The 22,418-nt window shown below is 37.7% G+C and overlaps 2 protein-coding genes across 3 annotated transcripts in view; both read left to right on the top strand.

The window, feature by feature from the left end:
* prph (peripherin) overlaps positions 1 to 3,953 on the top strand; it is a 10,299-nt gene extending 6,346 nt beyond the window's left edge. The window contains exons 3-9 of one of the 2 annotated variants that reach the window (XM_058054802.1): positions 644 to 739; positions 846 to 1,010; positions 1,099 to 1,224; positions 1,319 to 1,539; positions 1,625 to 1,677; positions 3,364 to 3,437; positions 3,506 to 3,953. In XM_058054802.1, the coding sequence (XP_057910785.1) occupies positions 644 to 739; positions 846 to 1,010; positions 1,099 to 1,224; positions 1,319 to 1,539; positions 1,625 to 1,677; positions 3,364 to 3,437; positions 3,506 to 3,577 (807 nt within the window). In that variant the 3' untranslated portion in view covers positions 3,578 to 3,953. The remainder of the gene's footprint in view (positions 1 to 643; positions 740 to 845; positions 1,011 to 1,098; positions 1,225 to 1,318; positions 1,540 to 1,624; positions 1,678 to 3,363; positions 3,438 to 3,505) is intronic. The other variant, XR_009120046.1, reaches the window with a different exon arrangement.
* A 1,029-nt stretch (positions 3,954 to 4,982) lies between these two features.
* timeless (timeless circadian clock) lies at positions 4,983 to 21,215 on the top strand. The gene is made up of 30 exons (XM_058054869.1): positions 4,983 to 5,122; positions 5,549 to 5,678; positions 5,746 to 5,899; positions 5,986 to 6,100; positions 6,190 to 6,252; positions 6,339 to 6,440; positions 7,206 to 7,361; positions 7,461 to 7,594; positions 7,690 to 7,777; positions 7,855 to 8,031; positions 8,103 to 8,320; positions 8,392 to 8,495; positions 10,388 to 10,557; positions 10,653 to 10,778; positions 11,168 to 11,319; positions 12,579 to 12,676; positions 12,758 to 12,881; positions 13,886 to 14,087; positions 14,168 to 14,307; positions 14,396 to 14,475; positions 15,747 to 15,870; positions 15,945 to 16,027; positions 16,096 to 16,250; positions 17,733 to 17,946; positions 18,166 to 18,234; positions 18,307 to 18,425; positions 18,513 to 18,732; positions 19,536 to 19,587; positions 19,661 to 19,713; positions 19,877 to 21,215. The coding sequence occupies exons 2-30, from the start codon at positions 5,597 to 5,599 to the stop codon at positions 20,005 to 20,007; spliced, it is 3,705 nt and encodes a 1,234-aa protein (XP_057910852.1). The 5' UTR covers positions 4,983 to 5,122; positions 5,549 to 5,596; the 3' UTR covers positions 20,008 to 21,215.
* Positions 21,216 to 22,418: the final 1,203 nt, after the last annotated feature.

Genomic DNA, 22,418 nt, shown 5'->3' with positions numbered 1-22,418 from the left:
AGATAGATAGATAGATAGATAGATAGATAGATAGATAGATAGATAGATAGATAGATAGATAGATAGATAGATAGATAGATAGATAGATAGATAGATAGATAGATAGATAGATAGATAGATAGATAGATAGATAGATAGATAGATAGATAGATAGATAGATAGATAGATAGATAGATAGATAGATAGATAGATAGATAGATAGATAGATAGATAGATAGATAGATAGATAGATAGATAGATAGATAGATAGATAGATAGATAGATAGATAGATAGATAGATAGATAGATAGATAGATAGATAGATAGATAGATAGATAGATAGTTTAGATTATTAAAAATGTAAATTAAAAAAATACATTAAAAATTACATTAAAAAATTGAATTAAAAATTTAATTTAAAAAATGAATTAAAAATTTTAATTAAAAATTTAAATTAAAAAAATGAAAAAAAAATTAATAGGTTAATTGGTGACTCCAAATTGTGACTCCAAATGTGAGTGTGATTGGCTGGCCACCAGTCCAGGGTGTATCCCGCCTCTCGCTGGGATAGGCTCCAGCGTGCCCACAACCTTATTGATGATAAGCGTTACAGAAAATGTATGGACATGAAAAATAAATCCAAATATCCTTTATTGTATTCCAGGATGTGGATGATGCCACATTATCCCGTCTGGAGCTGGAAAGGAAGATCGAGTCTCTGATGGATGAAATAGAATTCCTCAAGAAGATGCATGATGAGGTCGGTACAGATTAAAGATGGGGCAAGAAATTAAAACTACAAAGTACAAGTCAGTAGTTAAATACCGTTTGAGAGTAATACTACGTATGTGTTATATAAATATCAGGAAATCCAAGATGTTCAAGTGAGTGTGCAGACACAGCAGTTGAGCCTCCAGATGGACAACAGCGCCCGGCCAGACCTCACCGGTGCTCTGAGGGACATCAGGGCCCAGTATGAGACCATCGCCTTGAAGAACATGCAAGAAACCGAGGACTGGCACAAGTCCAAGGTTGGCATCTCCACACATAAGGATGATTATAAACAAATGAAACACAAAGAGATTATTATTATTATTATTATTATTTTTACGTATGTAGTTTGCAGATTTGACCGAGTCCGCAAAGCGCAACGGGGATGCCTTGAAACAGGCCAAGCAGGAGGCCAGCGAGTCCAGGAGGCAGATCCAGTCTCTTAACTGTGAGATTGACGCCCTGAAGAACACGGTCAGGATAACGCTTCATCATCTTCTGGGTGATATCGTATCGCCCAATCACGTATCTCATGCGTCAACCTCTCACCCTTGATGTTCCTTTTCAGAATGAAGCCCTGCTAAGGCAGATGCGTGACATGGAGGACCAGTTTAACAACGAGATCGCCAACTACCAGGACAACGTAGGCAGACTGGAGGACGAGATTCGCCACCTGAAGGATGAGATGGCTCGTCACCTTCGGGAATACCAGGATCTCCTAAATGTCAAGATGGCTCTGGACATCGAGATCGCCACTTATCGTAAATTGCTGGAAGGGGAGGAGAGCAGGTGAGGGAGATATATGTCTCATTTTCAATCATATTTCACTTTCATATTTCTATATATTTTTGTAACATTTGTTGCTCTTGTTTAGGATCACTGTGCCGATGCTCAATATTGGTATGGCAAATCACTTTGGTGAACGTGGTGAGTTATGGTTTTCTATTCTAATAATTATACCATTGGGGCTTTACAGATGCAAATACCCGCCTGGGTCTCTAATTAGCATAAAAATAAAAATAAAAATAAAAATAAAAATAAAAATAAAAATAAAAATAAAAATAAAAATAAAAATAAAAATAAAAATAAAAATAAAAATAAAAATAAAAATAAAAATAAAAATAAAAATAAAAATAAAAATAAAAATAAAAATAAAAATAAAAATAAAAATAAAAATAAAAATAAAAATAAAAATAAAAATAAAAATAAAAATAAAAATAAAAATAAAAATAAAAATAAAAATAAAAATAAAAATAAAAATAAAAATAAAAATAAAAATAAAAATAAAAATAAAAATAAAAATAAAAATAAAAATAAAAATAAAAATAAAAATAAAAATAAAAATAAAAATAAAAATAAAAATAAAAATAAAAATAAAAATAAAAATAAAAATAAAAATAAAAATGAAAATGAAAATGAAAATGAAAATGAAAATGAGAATGAGAATGAGAATGAGAATGAGAATGAGAATGAGAATGAGAATAAAACTAAAAAACAAAACTAAAAATAAAACTAAAAATAAAACTAAAAATAAAACTAAAAATAAAACTAAAAATAAAACTAAAAATAAAAATAAAACTAAAAATAAAACTAAAAATAAAAATAAAAATAAAAATAAAAATAAAAATAAAAATAAAAATAAAAATAAAAATAAAAATAAAAATAAAAATAAAAATAAAAATAAAAATAAAAATAAAAATAAAAATAAAAATAAAAATAAAAATAAAAATAAAAATAAAAATAAAAATAAAAATAAAAATAAAAACAAAAACAAAAACAAAAACAAAAACAAAAACTAAAACTAAAACTAAAACTAAAACTAAAACTAAAACTAAAATTAAAATTAAAATTAAAATTAAAATTAAAATTAAAATTAAAATTAAAATTAAAATTAAAATTAAAATTAAAATTAAAATTAAAATTAAAATTAAAATTAAAATTAAAATTAAAAACCTCCTGATGTAGTGTTTATTAACGCCACTAGATGGCACTAATTATGACGTCTCCCTGTGTCCTTTGAGTTTTCCATCACGGGTGTGCTGGAGCCTATCCCAGCTGGCTTAGCGCGAGAGGCCGGGTACACCCGGTGGCCAGCCAATCACAGGACACATTAGCCAAACAACCATTCATGTTCACATTCATTCTGTGGCGTTCAAGGGCCTTGTGGCATTGGAAAACTTGAAGAAAAACTTGAAGAAATTGAAGAAATGAATAAATTCATATGAATTTAAAATAAATAATTTCACTATACGTGATCACTCAGCACAACAGTTTCAGTCATGGTGTGACAACAATAAACCCCCAAACACAATTCACAACTAACAATAATAACTAACAACTAACAACAAGCAGCTGAATAGCTATTTGCATAGGCGATGCAGCGAAGCACGCTGGGAACCAGGAAGTGCTCCCAGCGACGCTACATTACCTATGGACAATTTGGATTTGCCAATTAACCTAGCATGCATGTTTTGGAATGTGAGAGGAAAAGTACTCGTAGAAAATCCCACACACGTACGGGGAAAAAAAAATGCAAACTCCACAAAACACAAACTGTTTGAGTTTTAAAACATTTATTTACATACAAAACAAAATAAAAATGTTATTTTCCAGATTATGAACCCATGCATGACACTAGCAGCAAGAGGACCGTTGTGATAAAGACCGTTGAAACCAGAGATGGCGAGGTATGCTTTTAAATTTTCATTTAAAACTGCAATTTTCAGTAGGAATATTAACATTTTTTCCCCATCAGGTGGTGAAAGAATCCAAGCGGGAGAAGGAGCGAGACTCTGGTCACTCTGACAAAGATGACAAGGACAACTGAGAAGAACCAGATCGGATAATGTGAAGGCTTGTGCCATGACAAGAAAAAAAAAAACATATGAAAAAAAAAGTCCTTTTTGTGTTTGATTGTCTAGCAAACAGTAACTGGATGCGGGTGCAAAGTTAAATCAATACATTTAGACAGTGTGTCACTTTGGTGCTAGTAAAGCCACCCAGCTGTTCCAAAACACAGCTGTGTCATCTGCCGGGACAACGCAGAACTGCCCCATCAACATACCAGTTGAGGCCTTTATTTGCAGTGCAATCCCATGGAGTCTATTTGATGGCCACATGTTTGGAGCTTGCTATATATTTAAACAGCAGTTGAAAAGCAGTGCAAGAGCAATAGCTATACATATATTCCTTCAAATAAAAATAAAAAAAGCCCGCCTAAACCTACCATATCACATGACAATAAACATTTATGTAAAACAGAATGGAAATAATGGTTTGAAGTGTTTCACAATGAATGATCAAATGCAAATAAACTTGAAGCAAGTCTAAAGTGTCACTCCTCATTGAATCCGGTATGAACTCACAAGAGATACTGTAGATATTAATATTACCTTTTTTTTAAATTATTTTATTATATGTATATGTCTTGCCTGACTTGTTTCAGTACAACCCATACACCTTCAAGTATATACTGCATAATAATAATAATAATAATAATAATAATAATAATAATAATAATAATAATAATAATAATAATAATAATAATAATAATAATAATAATAATGTACACAGAAATACAATCATAAAAAGAGTAAACTTTTTTCCCAAAAAAAATTAAATTAAGGTAATTCAGATAAATAAGATATTACTTTATTATTATTATTTATTTATTTAATTTTGTTTTTAATTAATAATAATAATAATAATAATAATAATAACAACAACAACAACAACAATAATAATAATAATGTAGGTAAAAGGTAAAAAGGTAAATAATGGACACAGAAATACAATCATGAATTGATTAGATTAAATTAAATTAAGGTAATTCACATAAATAAGATAATAATAATAATAATAATAATAATAATAATAATAATAATAATAATAATAATAATAATAATAATAATAATAATAATGTAGGTAAAAGGTAAAAAGGTAAATAATGGACACAGAAATACAATCATGAATCGATTAGATTAAATTAAATTAAGGTAATTCACATAAATAAGATAATAATAATAATAATAATAATAATAATAATAATAATAATAATAATGTAGGTAAAAGGTAAAAAGGGTAAAATAGTATACAGTATTACTGAATTTTAAAAAGATTCCAATATTATTCACTTAAATGTGAATTATATTTTCCACCACTAGATAGCAACAATGCGCATTACATCTTCCATTGCAAACCAGGAAGTCAATGACGACATTCAACTTCCGGTTCTGTTGGCGCCAGACTTGTCGAGCTTGAAGGAGAGTGGTATGTCTGCGGCTGAGTTTTGGGGGGGATAAACATCACCCTTTTGTTGTCAATATTTGTGTACCTTGTGAAACTGGACGGCTATAAACCAGTCTGAACTAAGGTAAGTGGAACACGTTCCTTCCTGTTATGGTATTATATGTACTTTATGTACACACAACATTAGGTACTCCTGCACACTATGTGAACGATCCGAATTAAACTAACTTTTAACTGTTTTGATTCTTAGCTTTGATTAGCTTTGACTAACATTTAGCTGTGCGGCAGGACAAAATATTAGAAACGCTGTTTATTGTTACACTACCAAAATAGTAAAGACTGTAAATAGCTCATTAACACAGGTAACCTAAACATTATTTATCAATGTAACGATAAATAGTGTAAAATGTTCACTATTTTCATAAAATTATTTATGAAAATAGTCTTCATGTAAACATGGGCTTCTATTTATTAATATTTTCACATGTCTCCAACATTTAACAAGCAAGTCATTTTATTAAATGAGTTCCTCCACATTCTCTGCTGACAGATTGGACCTTTACCTTGCTGAAAGGGTTTGAAGTTAGTTAGTTTCAGGATGAATTGTGAACTTCTGGCAACGTGCAGCGCTCTCGGATACCTGGAAGGAGACATTTATCACAAAGAAGCAGATTGTTTAGGTGAGTGTATTTTCAAGAGGTACTATTATGACAAAGAACATCATAAATAAATATTTTTGTGTCTCAGAGAGTGTCAAAGACTTGATCAGATACTTACGCCATGAAGATGACACCCGTGATGTCCGCCAGCAGCTGGGTGAAGGTCACATTTTGGAGCATGACCTTCTGCCTATTATCACTCAGCACGGGCAAGACAAAACCTTGTTTGATGCATGCATAAGGTAAACGCTCTAATGTCACTCATGCTACATATAGTGGACAAATGTATTATGGATAATATGATCTTATGGACATGTTTATTTTGCAGGCTCATGGTCAATCTAACACAACCCGCTCTGCTTTGCTTTGGCAAAGTACCCGACGACCCGGTGTTTAGACATCACTTTCTGCAAGTGACATCTCATTTACAAGCTTATAAAGAGGTACTACCATTCTATCGTTTCATTAATAACCAGTTCCCTCACTGATTTATATCCGTTTGTAGTTAATATACACTTTTTTTGTGTTGTAGGCATTTTCTAGTGAGAAGGTGTTTGGTATTTTAAGCGAGACGTTGTACAACCTGTTGCAACTGGTAAGTAAACATATATTTTGTCACAAAACTACTGTTATTTATTGGAGTGTTTGCTTTTCTTCTCTCCCTCCATGCCTTGGCTTCAGGAATGGGAGCAGAGGGAAGAGGAAGACAATCTTCTGATTGAGAGAATTCTGCTTCTGGTGCGGAATGTGCTTCATGTACCTGCAGATACTTTGGAGGAGAAGGTTAGCATGATTGTCAGCGTGGCAATGTTTAAATTGGCTGCACTTGGTAATGGTAATGGTTTCATTTGAACATGCATCACATTACAATTGAATGCATCACATAGTCAGTTCCCAGTTCCACATGTCCAAAAGGAGTAGGAAGAAGCAAAGCTTATTAAGTCCTACCCCTCCATCTGGTACTTTTACTTTTTTTCTAATATAATTTATTTTTTTATTTATTTTATTTTATTATTTTTATTATTATTATGGTTGTATTACAAATGACAATGCCGATTGTTGCTTATGTTTTTTTTATTTTGTATTTTTATTTATGTTATTATTATTATTATTATGGTTGTATTAGGGATGAGAATACCAATTGTTGCTTCATTTTTTTTATTTTGTATATTTTTTAATTTTATTATTATTATTATTATTATTATTATTATTATTATTATTATTATTATAGAAAATGCATGGCTGGATCAATGGATAAATTAATTGATGTTTATTTTCCTCATAGCAGATCATGGAGATGTATATCTAATTCTGGAAATAGGAGTTCAGAACATTCAGAGAGATTCTCTCATCCCCTTAAATGTAATATTTAAATATTAAAATATAAAAATATGAATTAATTGACGTTATTTTTCCCGTAGTGGATCAGGGAAAAGTATACCTAATTTTAAAGGGGTTGAATTATGTGTTATTATATGTATTGTATGTATTATATATATGTGTGAATTATATGTATTATTGTGTTCATGTCTCTCCCTCATAATGTAGAAAGTGGATGACGACGCCAGTGTCCATGACAGGCTGCTTTGGGCCATCCACATGAGCGGTTTTGATGACCTGGTCAAGTTCTTGGCCTCAGCCCAGAGCGAGCAGCAGTGGAGTATGCATGTATTGGAAATCATCTCTCTCATGTTCAGAGACCAGGTGAAACCACATCACTGTTCCTGAATCATTCATGTACAATAGCAGCAGTAGTAGTAGTAGTAGTATCTAAGTAGCTGCTTTTTTTTTGGCACGTTGCAGACACCAGACACCTTGGTGAGTGCCGGGCATGCTCGGTCTGCAGAGGAGAAGCAGAGAGACACTTCGGAGCTTGAGGGGCTGAGACAGAGGGAGCAGGCGGAGAAACGATCTCGTACGCTGCAAAGAGGAACAAGGTATATCAGAGTATAATATCATTTTCACTTGATATTTTACCAGCCACACTTAAATATCGAGTTTATATATATATTTTTTTTTTAATAAATTTCAGACATTCCCGCTTTGGAGGCTCTTTTGTTGTGAAAGGCCTCAAAGCAATCGGAGACAAAGATGTGATTTATCACAGAAATGTTCACAATGTGGGTATTAAAACTTCTGAAGTGATACTCACAAAAGTACTTCAATTAATAATCTATTTTACTGTATTCCATTTTAGTTCAAAAACTATACTCATGACATGGGTAAAGCTGTGAGACGTGTTCCTCGGCGAAACAGACAAGCCCGGGAATGCATGGACAAAAGGCGCTCGGCTTTAAACGTTCGACTCTTCCTGCGAGAGTTTTGCGTGGACTTCTTGGAGAACTGCTACAATCGTCTCATGTACCTTGTCAAGGTCAGCGGCTAATCCATTTTTGAAGTAGTTTCGGCTTATTTAGAATTCATATTTATAATTTCACTCTTCAGGAAAGTCTGATTCGAGAGCAGACCCAGCAGCATGACGAGACCTACTATTTATGGGCGCTCAGCTTCTTCATGGCGTTTAACCGTGGGAACAGTTTCCGTGCCGATTTAGTTTCTGAGACCATGTCCAGTCGCACGTTCCATTTCATCGAACGCAACGTCACAAACTACTATGAGATGATGTTGACCGACCGAAAAGAAGCCACATCCTGGTCTCGCAGGTAATTTGGAAGCAGCATTCTCGGATTGCTGTAAATATATCAGTGCTTATGTTTCTTCTTGTTCATGACAGGATGCACCTGGCGCTGAAGGCCTATCAGGAGCTGCTGCTCACTGTGAACGAGATGGACCGGTCGCAGGATGAAAGCATTCGTCACAGTGCCGATGTCATCAAAAGTATGACCTTAATCCATATTTTATATGCTGTCAGCCTTTACAGAGATAATGCACTCATTTTCTACCGCTTTTCCTCGCGGGGGTTGCTGGAGCCTATCCCAGTTGTCTTCGGGCGAGAGGCAGGGTACACCCTGGACTGGTGGCCAGCCAATCACAGAGCACATATAGACAAACGACCATTCACACTCACATTCATACCTATGGACAATTTGGAGTCGCTAATTCACCTAGCATGTTTTTGGTAGGCTGCACAGCGGATGAGTGGTTAGCGCACAGACCTCTCAGCTAGGAGACCCGAGTTCAATCCCACCCTATGCATGTTCTCCCTGTGCATGCGTGTAAACAATACAGATTATATTATATTCTGACTAGTGATACTCTGATCGATCGGCCAATTTTGTTGAAAAAGCATTATTCTCACGAGGGTCGCAGGGGTGCTGGAGCCTATCCCAGTTGTCTTCGGGCGAGAGGCGGGGTACACCCTGGACTGGTGGCCAGCCAATCACAGAGCACATATAGACAAACAACCATTCACACTCACATTCATACCTATGGACAATTTGGAGTCGCTAATTAACCTAGCATGTTTTTGGAATATGGGAGGAAACTGGAGTACCCGGAGAAAACCCACATACACTGTAAAAAAAAATATATATATCCAAGTTGACTCAACTTAAAAAAATTTGTAACCTCGCTGCCCTAAAATTTTGATTAAATCTAGCAAATTATTTCGGGTAATTTCAACTCACAACTAAGTTTCTCCAATTTAAAAGATCAAGTTCACTCAAGTGACTTTGTTTTGGGAACTTTCTTTATTAGGTCAAATAAAGAAATATTTTTGTTGTATCAACAATAGAACTCAAATTTTTGATTTAGTCTAACTAATTAGCTCAAGTAAATTCAACTCACCATTAAATTGAAATTAATTGAAATAATTTGTTAACCTGATTTGAAAATGAGTTGAGATTACTTGATTTACATTGTTGATACAACCAAAATATTTGGTTATTTAACCTAAAAAATGAATTTCCCATAACAAATCAATAAGTCACGTGAACTTGGTCTTTTAAGTTGGAGACCTTAATCAAAATTTTAAGACAGCGAGGTTATAATATTTTTAAATTTGAGTCAACTTGGAATTTTTTACAGAACATATCGGCTTCTTAAATGTAGTAGTCGGGGTTTGAAATCTGACACAAATCATAACAACGAGAAATGCCATGTTAAATCAACTATTTTGGTTACTATTTTGTTGGTCTCCGAGCTGTGAGGTCTGCACGCTAACCACTCGACCGCCGTGCGTGCAGCCTTTACAGAGATAATAATGCTCAAAATCATATTATTAGTGAACCAAAACATGGTGTGATACAGAGAAGTTCTTCACTGCTGCGAACTATTCATGGAAACATAATTAATTAACATAATTAATTAATACATCTGCTGGTGTCGGGCGGCACGGTGGTCTAGGGGTTAGCGCACAGACCTCACAGCTAGGAGACCAGGGTTCAATCCCACCCTCGGGCATCTCTGTGTGGAGTTTGCATGTTCTCCCCGTGCATGCGTGGGTTTTCTCCGGGTACTCCGGTTTCCTCCCACATTCCAAAAACATGCTAGGTTAATTAGCGACTCCAAATTGTCCATAGGTATGAATGTGAGTGTGAATGGTTGTTTGTCTATATGTGCCCTGTGATTGGCTGGCGACCAGTCTACGCCCGAAGACCGCTGGGATAGGCTCCAGCACCCCCCGCGACCCTCGTGAGGAAAAGCGGTAGAAAATGAATGAATGAATCTGCTGGTGTCAATCCGTCAGCTATGCAGCCTAATGCTATATAACCTGATGGTCAGCTATACAGACTATTAATAACAATAATTGTTTGTTCCATACGTTCTAGGTAACATATTCTACCTAATGGAATACAGGGAGATATTTCTGACCTTGCTACGGAAATATGACGAGACCAGACAGCCACAGTCCTACCTTAAAGACCTGGTGGAGTCGACGCATCTGTTTCTACGTATGTTGGAGCGCTTCTGCAAAGGACGCAAAAACTTGATAGTGCAGGTAAGCAGGATTTAGTGAATTTGTGGTGTTTTTAATGTGCCTTTCGATGTCCGCTGGAAATGTTTAACGGTAGTTGTGGAAAAAAATGTCTGTAGAAAAAACGTGTGAGGCGGAAAAAGGCCAAAGGAGATGAAAATCAACCTGTTGTTGAAAGGAGCCCAGAAGCTCTGGCAGAAACCTGGAGGATTGTGGAGGAAGAGCTGAAGGGAATAAATTTTCAGGTCAGTGTCTCTTTTGTCAGATTTTATTATTTAATTATTTTAAATATTATTTTATTAAATATTTAAATATTATTTATTTATATTTATATTTATTTTAGATTTTATTATTATTATTTTATTTATATTTATTTTAGATTTTATTATTATTGTATGTACACCATTATCTGTTAGTATATTGAAGCTCTGTGAATATTACTGCAGAAAAACGCAATCACAGGATACATTTAGACAAAAAAAAAAAAACATTCACACCTTTAGATAATTTTGAGTCCCCACCTAACATGTTTTTGGACTGGAGGAGGAAGTAAAAACCAAATGAGGCATAATAAATACACTATATATAATACACTAATATACATAAATGCATCCTTTCTAACCTGGATCTACAGTTACCAGAGTCTTTAACTGAGCACATCGTGCCTTTCGATGCCACGTCTGAAACGCCGCTTGAGGACCAGCGGACTGAGGCCATGGTGCGGGTGCAGGATGCTCTACTGGCCCGAGTGGGACCGGAGGCTTTGGCTCTCCTACGGGCGGCCAGGTCAGTAGTAACACTCTAAACCAGGGGTCTCAAACATGCGGCCCTAGTTTAGGCCCCTGCCTTGATATGAAAGTTTAATGTTAGTGCGGCCCGCGCAAGTTTGGTATGGATGCTGTATGGCAGGGGTCTCAAACACGCGGCCCGCGGGCCAAATGTGGCCCGCAGGACGCTAGTTTAGGCCCCCGCTTTGATATGAAAGTTTAATGTTAGTGTGGCCCACGCAAGTTTGATATGGATGCTGTATGGCGGGGGTCTCAAACACGCGGCCCGCGGGCCAAATGTGGCCCGCAGGACGCTAGTTTAGGCCCCCGCCTTGATATGAAAGTTTAATGTTAGTGTGGTCCGTGCAAGTTTGATGCTGTATGGTATCATGTACCCAGAAAAAATTATTACATTATTATTAATGTTCATGTTAAAAGTTAAATAACTGTTAATACTGTTCATTTTAATCTGAAAAAAATATTTGTCTACCCATAAACTATATGTTGTTAAGTTTTTATTATTTGCCGTTTTATTATTATTATTATTATTATTTATTTATTACTGATGATTGATTTTCTTTATTCTTGATTTGTTTATTTATTTTTCATCTTATTTTGTGTAGAAAAATAAAAATTAAGATATTTGAGAACAGTTGAATGTTTTATCAGAGCTTTTCTTGTAGAAAATTGGAACCAAAGCAAAGTTTTTTCATTTTTCTGTTTTTAATAAAAGCGTTTTTTATTTTTATTTATTTTTTTTTTTGAAAACCTGATGCGGCCCAGGCACGGCGGTCTAGTGGTTAGCGCGCAGACCTCACAGCTAGGAGACCAGGGTTCAATTCCACCCTCGGCCATCTCTGTGTGTAGTTTGCATGTTCTCCCCGTGCATGCGTGGGTTTTTCTCCGGGTACTCCGGTTTCCTCCCACATTCCAAAAACATGCTAGGTTAATTAGCGACTCCAAATTGTCCATAGGTATGAATGTGAGTGTGAATGGTTGTTTGTCTATATGTGCCCTGTGATTGGCTGGCCACCAGTCCAGGGTGTACACCGCCTCTCGCCCGAAGACAGCTGGGATAGGCTCCAGCACCCCTGTGACCCTCGTGAGGAAAAAGCGGTAGAAAATGAATGAATGAATGATGCGGCCCAGTCTCACCCAGACCCTAGCTCCAGTGGCCCCCAAGTAAATTGAGTTTGAGACCCCTGCTCTAAACTGTGTTATTATTCTACTATGGGTAATCTAGTACTATATATGACCTGGTCTCGTTAATGCATTTAGGGAGGTGTGGCCTGAGAAAGACATCTTTGGCTCGGCTGATGTTGAACCTGAAGAAGAACTGGAACTCCTCAAGCAGCTCTTGCATGCAGAACTGCCAAGTATGCAACACAACAGTGTATTTGTACGACATCGCATATCATAATTTGTGTAGCATTCACTGTTTTTATATTTGATTTCAGGGCCATCGCCACCTGAGACTCAAGTGGAAGAGGATGATTATGACGCAATTATGGAAGAGGAAGAAGAACTGGAAGCGGTTCAGGTTTCGGAAACAGAGTTCAAATTTCTGGACTTCATCAAGAAGTGAGGAAATAGTTTCTTTATTGGTGTACACCAGGGGTGCTAATTAAGTCGATCGCGAGCTACCGGTCGGTCGCGGAGGTGGTACTGGTCGATCGCTGGTCGATCGCGGCGTGACATTAAAAAAATATCATCCCAGCATCAATGCCGTCACTTGATTGACATACAGGGCAGCCATTCAGATGACAACTGAATGTTGCCCTTCGGGTGACCAATCAAATCAAACAACGTCTCTAAGTGCAGCAGAACTTACAATGTCAGCCTATCATCCATCCCCGTTACTTGATTGACATACAGGACAACCAGTCAGATGACAACTGAATTTTGACCTTTAGGTCACCGCTCATGCGTAAACAACGATGCAAAGTGCTAAGCTAGTCGGCGAATTGCGAGATTTTAAAGCCCTCGCTAAAGTTTATGGTCACTAAAATGAGTGAAGGAGCTGGACCAAGTAAAAAGGCAAAAAACATATCACTTCCATACGGATATGGAATATTATACGGATATTGTGATACGGATATTATCCATGACTGATAAACATTTGGAAGTGTGCTTGAGGCTGGCTATCAGCAGCTACTGTCCGGACTATGCATCCCTGGCTGATTCAATTCAGTGCAAGTCATCAAAGTAAACTCAGGTAATTACAAAAAAATGTTAATAGTTAATTATGTGTGTTTTGCAATATTGGCTCATTTGGTTATGTAAGGTACATCAACATACATTGTACGTACAAATAATCCTCAATACATTTGAAAATAAATAGATGTTTTGCATTTTTGTAGTGGGTAGATCATTTTGACTCGGTCATTTTAAAAGTAGCTCGCATGCTGAAAAAGTGTGAGCACCCCTGGTGTACACTCATTGACTACGAGATGAAGTACCGCTGAGCAATGAGTGTGTACTTGTTTCACCAATCGTACTATGATGCCAAACCGGATATTTGAGTCGACTATGACATTTTATGACCTCACTAGTGTTCTATTTTTTTTTTCTCTCACCTTGCACAGGTTTGCTAACCCCAGCATTGTGCGCCCATACCTGCTCTTACTCAAATCCTACTCCAAAAACACACCTCACACAAACCACTGCGTCGCTCGAATGCTTCACCGCGTGGCAGTCGACCTCAAAATGGACGCATTGCTGTACCAGCTGTCAGTCTTCCATCTCTTCAACAAAATCCTGAGCGATGCCGCCGCTTCCGCTTACAAGGTGGAGTATTCATTAATAACGGAATGAATAATAATTAAAAACCACATTAGAGGTAAGAACTTCCTATCTGTCCTTCACAGGAGCTGGTCACCTTTGCCAAGTTTGTGCTGAAGCGTTTCTTTTCACTGGCCGCAACCAACAACAAAGCCTACGTTGAATTGCTGTTCTGGAAAAATGTCGGAGCCGTGCGTGAGATGACGGAAGGTTACAGCAAGGACGGGTTGGTGCCTTTTTGTTTTGTATGTTTTCATTTAAAGCTCTAGATGCAAAAACGTAGTTTAAAACATCTCAATCGCTGATATTATCAGAGCGGGGAAGAAGCCAGCATGGACCGAAGAGGAAGAGCAGGAGTTGCGCACGCTATATGAAGAGCATCGTCATTCTGAAGGTCTATTGTTTGTAGTTTAAATACAGTAAACCTCGGATATATCGGACTCGGATATATCGGAAATTCGCTCACAACGGACAGATAAAAAAGAACCGATTTTTCTGTAATGCATTTCCAATAAAAATTCATTGCATATATCGGATTTTTTATAACGGATTTCGCCTATTTCGGACAAAATCTCCAGTCCCGTTCCAATGCATTTCCATTAAATTTCCCTCGCATATATCGGATGGCCGCATCGTGGCGCTCCGATTCGCTGAATCGTGACAGGCCGCTATACGACGTCATTTGCAGCGTTTGCAGCGTTGCCTGCGCGTCCAGGTACATTGGAAACATAGTCAAGGAAGTGCCTTTTTATAACGGATTAAATCCGATTTACGCATATACCGGATATAAATCCGATATATGCGTAAAACGGACATTTTCCGGTATACGCATATAACGGACAAAACCAGTGGGAACAATTGAATCCGATATATCCGAGGTTTACTGTAGTAACATGTTGAAACTGGGCGGCACGGTGGTCCAGTGGTTAGCGCGCAGACCTCACAGCTAGGAGACCAGGGTTCAATTCCAACCTCGGCCATCTCTGTGTGGAGTTTGCATGTTCTCCCCGTGCATGCGTGGGTTTTCTCCGGGTACTCCGGTTTCCTCCCACATTCCAAAAACATGCTAGGTTAATTGGCGACTCCAAATTGTCCATAGGTATGAATGTGAGTGTGAATGGTTGTTTGTCTATATGTGCCCTGTGATTGCCTGGCGTCCAGTCCAGGGTGTACCCCGCCTCTCGCCCGAAGACAGCTGGGATAGGCTCCAGCACTGCCCGCGACCCTCGTGAGGAAAAAGGGGTAGAAAATGAATGAATGTTGAAACTGGGCGGCACGGTGGTCCAGTGGTTAGCGCGCAGACCTCACAGCTAGGAGACCAGGGTTCAATTCCACCCTCGGCCATCTCTGTGTGGAGTTTGCATGTTCTCCCCGTGCATGCGTGGGTTTTTTTTCCGGGTACTCCGGTTTCCTCCCACATTCCAAAAACATGCTAGGTTAATTGGCGACTCCAAATTGTCCATAGGTATGAATGTGAGTGTGAATGGTTGTTTGTCTATATGTGCCCTGTGATTGGCTGGCGTCCAGTCCAGGGTGTACCCCGCCTCTCGCCCGAAGACAGCTGGGATAGGCTCCAGCACTGCCCGCAACCCTCGTGAGGTAAAAGCGGTAGAAAATGAATGAATGAATGTTGAAACTGACCTTTTTATTGATTACTCTCACCAGTGCCAGACATTGTGGAGACACTGTTGCCATTGCTAAGCAACAACACACGCACACGGCGGCAGGTTGTCACACAGCTCGTGCATATGGGTCTGGCAGAGAGCGCTACAGAGCTGAAGAAACCCAAGTACGATCTCTGGATTGGCTGCTTTTTCTCATGTTCTAATAATGTATGATTGATTGTTTTTTTCTGCAATACAGGAAAGGTACCGGGATTGTTCTTTGGACAGAAGAGCAAGAACATGAGTTGCAGATGCTCTATGAGGAATACAAAGACTCTGATGGTAGTCATTGGGTGATTTAACTTCCACATTTTGTGAGATCATCAAGCTGATTGTGCATCTGTCTACAGATGTGCTCGGCAATATTCTGAAAAAGCTGACATACAGGCGCTCCCGTGCACGCGTGGTGGATAAGCTGCTCAGTATGGGCCTGGTTTCCGAGCGACGAGAACTTCACAAAAGGAGGAGTCGTGGTGCTCGTCCGAAGAGTTCTGGCACAGAAATGGTAAATCCTACTTTATGGTAATGGTAATGGTTTTATTTCATTTGAACATGCATCAGATTACAATTGAATGCATCCCATAATCAGTTCACAGTTCCACATGTCCGAAAGGAGTAGGAAGAAGCAAAGCTTATTAAATCCTACCCTTCCATCTGGTACTTTTACAATCAGTAACTGTTACATTTGTTCACTTCCTGCTTTCCTAATATAATTTATAAAAAAAAATTAAATTAAATTAATTAAAAAATAATAATTTAATTGAAAAAATATTTAATTTTAAACAAATTTTAATTTAATTCAAAAAAATTAATTAAATTAAATTTTTGTCATGTACCGAAATTCCAATGCCATAATGGGTACCATAGTAAGTGTCAATATAGTGATATATATAGCACATCATGACTGGTTCAAGACTCTTCATCCTTGTATTTAGCAAACATCAACTGCTTGTATTGTTTCTTGAATTGGCTCATCGTTGTGCATTGTTTGATTTCCTTACTCAATCCGTTCCATAGTTTGATTCCACATACTGAAATGCTATGGCTAGCATAACGTAGTCAAATGTACTTCTTCCCTGAGATCATATTTCTCCTCTCTTGTAGAGAAGTATTAGATTACATTTTTAGGTAATTGGCTATTTTTAGCAGGGTTCGATTCCACCCTTGGTCATCTCTGTGTGGAGTTTGCATGTTCTCCCCGTGCATGCGTGGGTTTCCTCCGGGTACTCCGGTTTCCTCCCACATTCCAAAAACATGCTAGGTTAATTAGCGACTCCAAATTGTCCATAGGTATGAATGTGAGTGTGAATGGTTGTTTGTCTATATGTGCCCTGTGATTGGCTGGCCACCGGTCCAGGGTGTAGAAGACAGCTGGGATAGGCTCCAGCACCCCCCGCGACCCTCGTGAGGAAAAAGCGGTAGAAAATGAATGAATGAATGAATGGCTATTTTTAGCAGGGTTCGATTCCACCCTCGGCCATCTCTGTGTGGAGTTTGCATGTTCTCCCCGTGCATGCGTGGGTTTTCTCCGGGTACTCCGGTTTCCTCCCACATTCCAAAAACATGCTAGGTTAATTAGCGACTCCAAATTGTCCATAGGTATGAATGTGAGTGTGAATTGTTGTTTGTCTATATGTGCCCTGTGATTGGCTGGCCACCAGTCCAGGGTGTACCCCGCCTCTCGCCCGAAGACAGCTGGGATAGGCTCCAGCACCCCCCGCGACCCTCGTGAGGAAAAAGCGGTAGAAAGTGAATGAATGAATGGGTATTTTTTAGCCTTATGCATTATTTTAGCTGTTTGAAGATGAACTATATCAGCAAGTTGAAGTATTTGTGATTTTAGAAAAATAAGGAGTTAGCATGTTCTCTGAAGGCGGCATTATGAATTATCCTTACTATTCTTACTACTTCCTACTTTAAGAGTAAGAACAGTTCATTGATGAACACAACAAGAATGATTGACATGTTGTGTTCATTGTTGCAATAGACGGAGGAGGATTTCCTAGCTGGGCTCACACAAGACTTTCCAGATGATGATCCGAACAGAGAGGAAGAAGAGTACGAGTCTCAAGAGAGTGAGACTGATGATGAGGTGGAGATGGAAGAAACGCAGAAAGGCGACAGGAGGAACCAAAGCATTGTGTCTAAAGGGGAGAGGAAAGCTGACGTAGGCGCCATGGTGACCGAGCTGCATCAGGGGGGTGAGACAAACTCATTAAAGGAGAATAATGAGTATTATTATTTGATGTTAATACTCCATCTATTAATATTGTTGTCAGTTTTCACAAGTATTAATTTCAAAATGTATATATTATTTTGATTATAGGTAACCAAAATAATATGAGCAGATACAGAGGATAATTTGGCATTTTGCATGCATTCCTGATGTTATGAATGAAATGGTTTTCTTTCTCGTCCAGGCATGTCGGAAGCCCTCGCATGGTTGCAACGCTCTCTAAACCGAACTGCAAAAGACCGTATAGCAGATGGTAAGACGCTTTGTACTTATTTAATAATCAACACAAGAATATCCACTTATCCAAACGCCTCACTTTGTTTAGGTTTCTCCCAGCCTGTGGCGCTTGTCCCTTTGACCGAGGCAACTGAAGAAGCCATGGAGAACAAGAACTTCCAGAGACTGCTGCGTAAACTGGGGATGAGAGGGCCTGCGAATGAACAGGTTGGCCGTAAATGTATAACTTTAGCAACTCTGGTTCTTGCTTGAAATAGATTTCAGGTAATAAAAATAATTTTTTTGCACAATTAGGAGTTATTTTGGAGAATCCCAGCAAAGATCAGCGCATCTCAGCTCCAAGCTACAGCTGAATCCCTTAGTCCGAATCATGAGGCGTCTCAAAGTGAGCTGATCCTCGCGGAAGTTGGCGGTCCCACCGAAGAACCTCTGGAGGAGAAGGTCTCAAATGAACAACGAGATGAAGCTTTAAGAGCGCTGCAGCATGCACGCAAAAGGAAACAGCATACAGCAGGTATACAGGATGTTGACGCTTAACGTTTCATTACAGGTACATGTTGCATTTAGCGATACCAAAGCTAAAAATAAGCTTGAGGCAGACACTATTGTTGCATTCTAAACTATTAATACAGTAAACCTCGGATATATCGGATTCAATTGTTCCCACTGGTTTTGTCCGATATAAGCGAAATCCGTTATATGCGTATACTGGAAAATGTCCGTTTTACGCATATATCGGATTTATATCCGGTATATGCGTAAATCGGATTTTATCCGTTATAAAAAGGCACTTCCTTGACTATGTTTCCAATGTACCTGGACTGGGCAATGAAAAGAGACGTGAGGTCATGAGAATTGAACTTTATTGGACTCTGAGCATAACAAATTGTTAATTAAGCTAGGCCCTGTTACGCCCGTCAGGCCTACGTTATTTCCAATAGTGACGTTAAGATCTCATTCACTGCTGTGCTAGTATTATTGACGTCACTCACTTTTATATTTGTCCTAAATCTGGAGCCAGGAGAAAGACAATAGCCAGTGACATCAACAAGATTAGCATAACAATGCGGCCATCCGATATATGCCAGGGAAATTTAATGGAAATGCATTGGAACGGGACTGGAGATTTTGTCCGAAATAGGCGAAATCCGTTATAAAAAATCCGATATATGCAATGAATTTTTATTGGAAATGCATTACAGAAAAATCGGTCCTTTTTTATCTGTCCGTTGTGAGCGAATTTCCGATATATCCGAGGTTTACTGTAGATTAATATTAAATTACAGCTCTTATTCCGTCTACCCTTGTTTTTTTCAGCTCCTAATATGAAGTCAGCCACTACTGAGGATATTGACAGTTCATTTGAGAGGTGAGGTCATAAAAATGTTGATCTGATGAGCCAATGAACTGCTCTGAAATCACCTTTTTACCATTTATTTTAGACGCAAAGAGAAGACTGCTAAAAGAAACAGAGTTATGGACGACGGAGATGAGGGTATTGTATTCTTTTTATGAATTTTTTTGTTTTTTATCTTCTGTACAGCGACCTTGGGTGTCCTGAAAGGCGCTTTTAAATAAAATATTATTATTTTGATTTGAACTTGTTTATAATAAGTTTACAGTGTCTCATTGGGATTAAGGCACAGATGTCGTTCCAGATGATGGCTCCACTACTATGATGGATGTGGATGCAAATGGCCATGCAGATTCCGACAAGGAGGACATCGCTGCTCCTGTGAAGCGTCGACGGAAGATGGTGTTGATCGATGAAGAAGAGGATGATGATTAGTAGTCAACCCTTAAGTAGTGCGTGCGCGTGAATAATTCCACAAAAAGTGCTTCTTCTTCTAGGCATAGGTGAGTCTTATGCAACATTTTCCAGTTCTAATATTATAAACTTTAGTTATAAAGTTTGTTATAAACACATTTTTTTGTCTTTATAAATCTAAATACACGGAAATCAGCATAACAATTAGTAAATCTGCTTTCTTTTTGTATAAAAAAGTATTTGTGTTTGTGTTTTTTTTTTTTTTTTTTGAAGATATGCATCCTATTGGTTAGGTCAGTGTATTGCATTACCGTATTTGAACACTAGATGGCACAAGAGCAGATTTCTGCTGTTCAAAGCTTTAAAAGTGGTGCACTCTTTCTTACTTAAAGTATTACAATTAGAAATAAATATAAAAAAATGATAAAGAGGCCATTCAGCAACGCTTATATCACTTGCACGAATAATAATGTTACTTAATGTTGGTCACAATATTAAAAAAAACACCACATTGATAGGTTTAAGTGATGTTATTTGATATATAATGAGCTATGGGCAGTGGAGCTCCATCAATGACCTGTTGGTGGCACTTGAGGGTTCCAAGAAAAAGTAGGCCACAACTATCAGGTTCACATACCGCATCTTACAGACTGTAAAGGATATTATATTTCAAAATATAAGTGAATGCTACAGATCTCTTACAAAGCCTAATAATGAGCACAATGGGAGAGACGCAAAAATAAGACCTCTACTTGATATCCACCTGCAAATGTCACATTCCATATTATCTTTCTTCAAAACAAAGATGTTTTTTGTGTATGTGACAGCCGTTGCTGCCTTTAGTCATCCTTATATTCCAGCTGTGTGGGAGGTGGTATCTGGTACTCACATCTGGAGTATGTTAGCAACTTCCTGTCACAGCATCTGCTCTGCCCCCACCTCGCAAAAAGCTGGAATCCAACCTGATGTTCTGCAGAAAGAGCTGTGTTTGTGTGTGTGTGTACTTGTACAATGGCGGGTGGAGCTGTGTCGTTAAAGTGCCTGAGCTTTTTGTCACTTAATTGGCTGGAACAAAGAATACATATGTGCCAGGAACTGTTATTGTATCTGTTATACCATCAGGAGGAACGGTTTTGTGTGACAAGAACATAAAAAGTAACTCTGCAGGCTTTATTGCATACATCTGAGTAACAGATGCATACTGGGTACTTACATGTATAAATGTTCTGTGAAGCCAAGCCAGATTTTTATCTCTCAAAACAAAGATGAGAACTATTTACATTTCTTTGGGACGCAATGTTCATCTCATTGTTCTCTCTTTTTCAGCAGAACAATTTTAGGAACCTGGGCACTTCCCTTGCCCACTTATATAATCAACATTATTTTAGATGACATTTCACATCAAACATTCAAGGCGTTCATTTACTGTTGACAGCGACAAGCCCGGACTACCACCTATACCAGCCGTGTCTAACAGTTACAAGGTGTAATCTCTTCCATCTGCTCAGTCAAGTCAAACCTGATGGAGCACCTTCTATATGATCTCTGCACGCACACTGATGGGGAATAACGTTAATGTAGAGTTGTAAACACTTGTAGAATTTGAATTTACAAATTGATTTGTGATTTGTGCAAATGTGTAGAAAGCATATGCTATAAAACTTGAATTGCATGATCGGTTTAGGAGTTTTGCATTAATTGTAAAAAAAAAAAAAAAAGTGGATTTTTTAAATTATTTAAATTGAAGTTGAGCTACCAACATATTCACTTTAGAAACAAAAAAAAAATCAAATTATTAGGATGGCAAAGCTATAAACTTATTCATTCATTTTCTACCGCTTATCCTCACGAAGGTCGCGGGGGTGCTGGAGCCTATCCCAGCTGTCTTCGGGCACGAGGCCGGGTACACCCTTGACTGGTGGCCAGCCAATCACAGGGCACATATAGACAAACAACCATTCACACTCACATTCATACCTATGGACAATTTGGAGTCGCCAATTAACCTAGCATGTTTTTTTGGAATGTGGGAGGAAACCGGAGTACCCGGAGAAAACCCACGCATGCACGGGGAGAACGTGGCTGAGGGTGGAATTGAACCCTGGTCTCCTCGCTGTGAGGTCTGCGCGCTAACCACAAGACCGTCGCGCCGCCACAAAATGCATTAATTGTAAAAAAAAAATAAGAAAATAATATAAATAAATAAAATAATTGTTTTTTTTTTTATTAAAGTCGAGCTACCAACTTATTCACTTTAGAAACAAAAAAAAATCCAAATTAATAGGATGGCAAAGCTATAAACTGAAGGTTTACTCACTTCTGATATCAATTAATGCCTATAAATTAATGACTAAATCATTTATCCACACATTTTATTGTTCTAATGAACATTTTTTTAAATCATTTTGACTGAAAGGACAACACACTGAGTA

Source organism: Doryrhamphus excisus, chromosome 18, assembly GCF_030265055.1.
Source record: "Doryrhamphus excisus isolate RoL2022-K1 chromosome 18, RoL_Dexc_1.0, whole genome shotgun sequence".
NCBI classification, from domain to species: domain Eukaryota; kingdom Metazoa; phylum Chordata; class Actinopteri; order Syngnathiformes; family Syngnathidae; genus Doryrhamphus; species Doryrhamphus excisus.
Note: the sequence above shows the minus strand (reverse complement) of the source record. Positions and strands in the feature narration are given on the sequence as shown.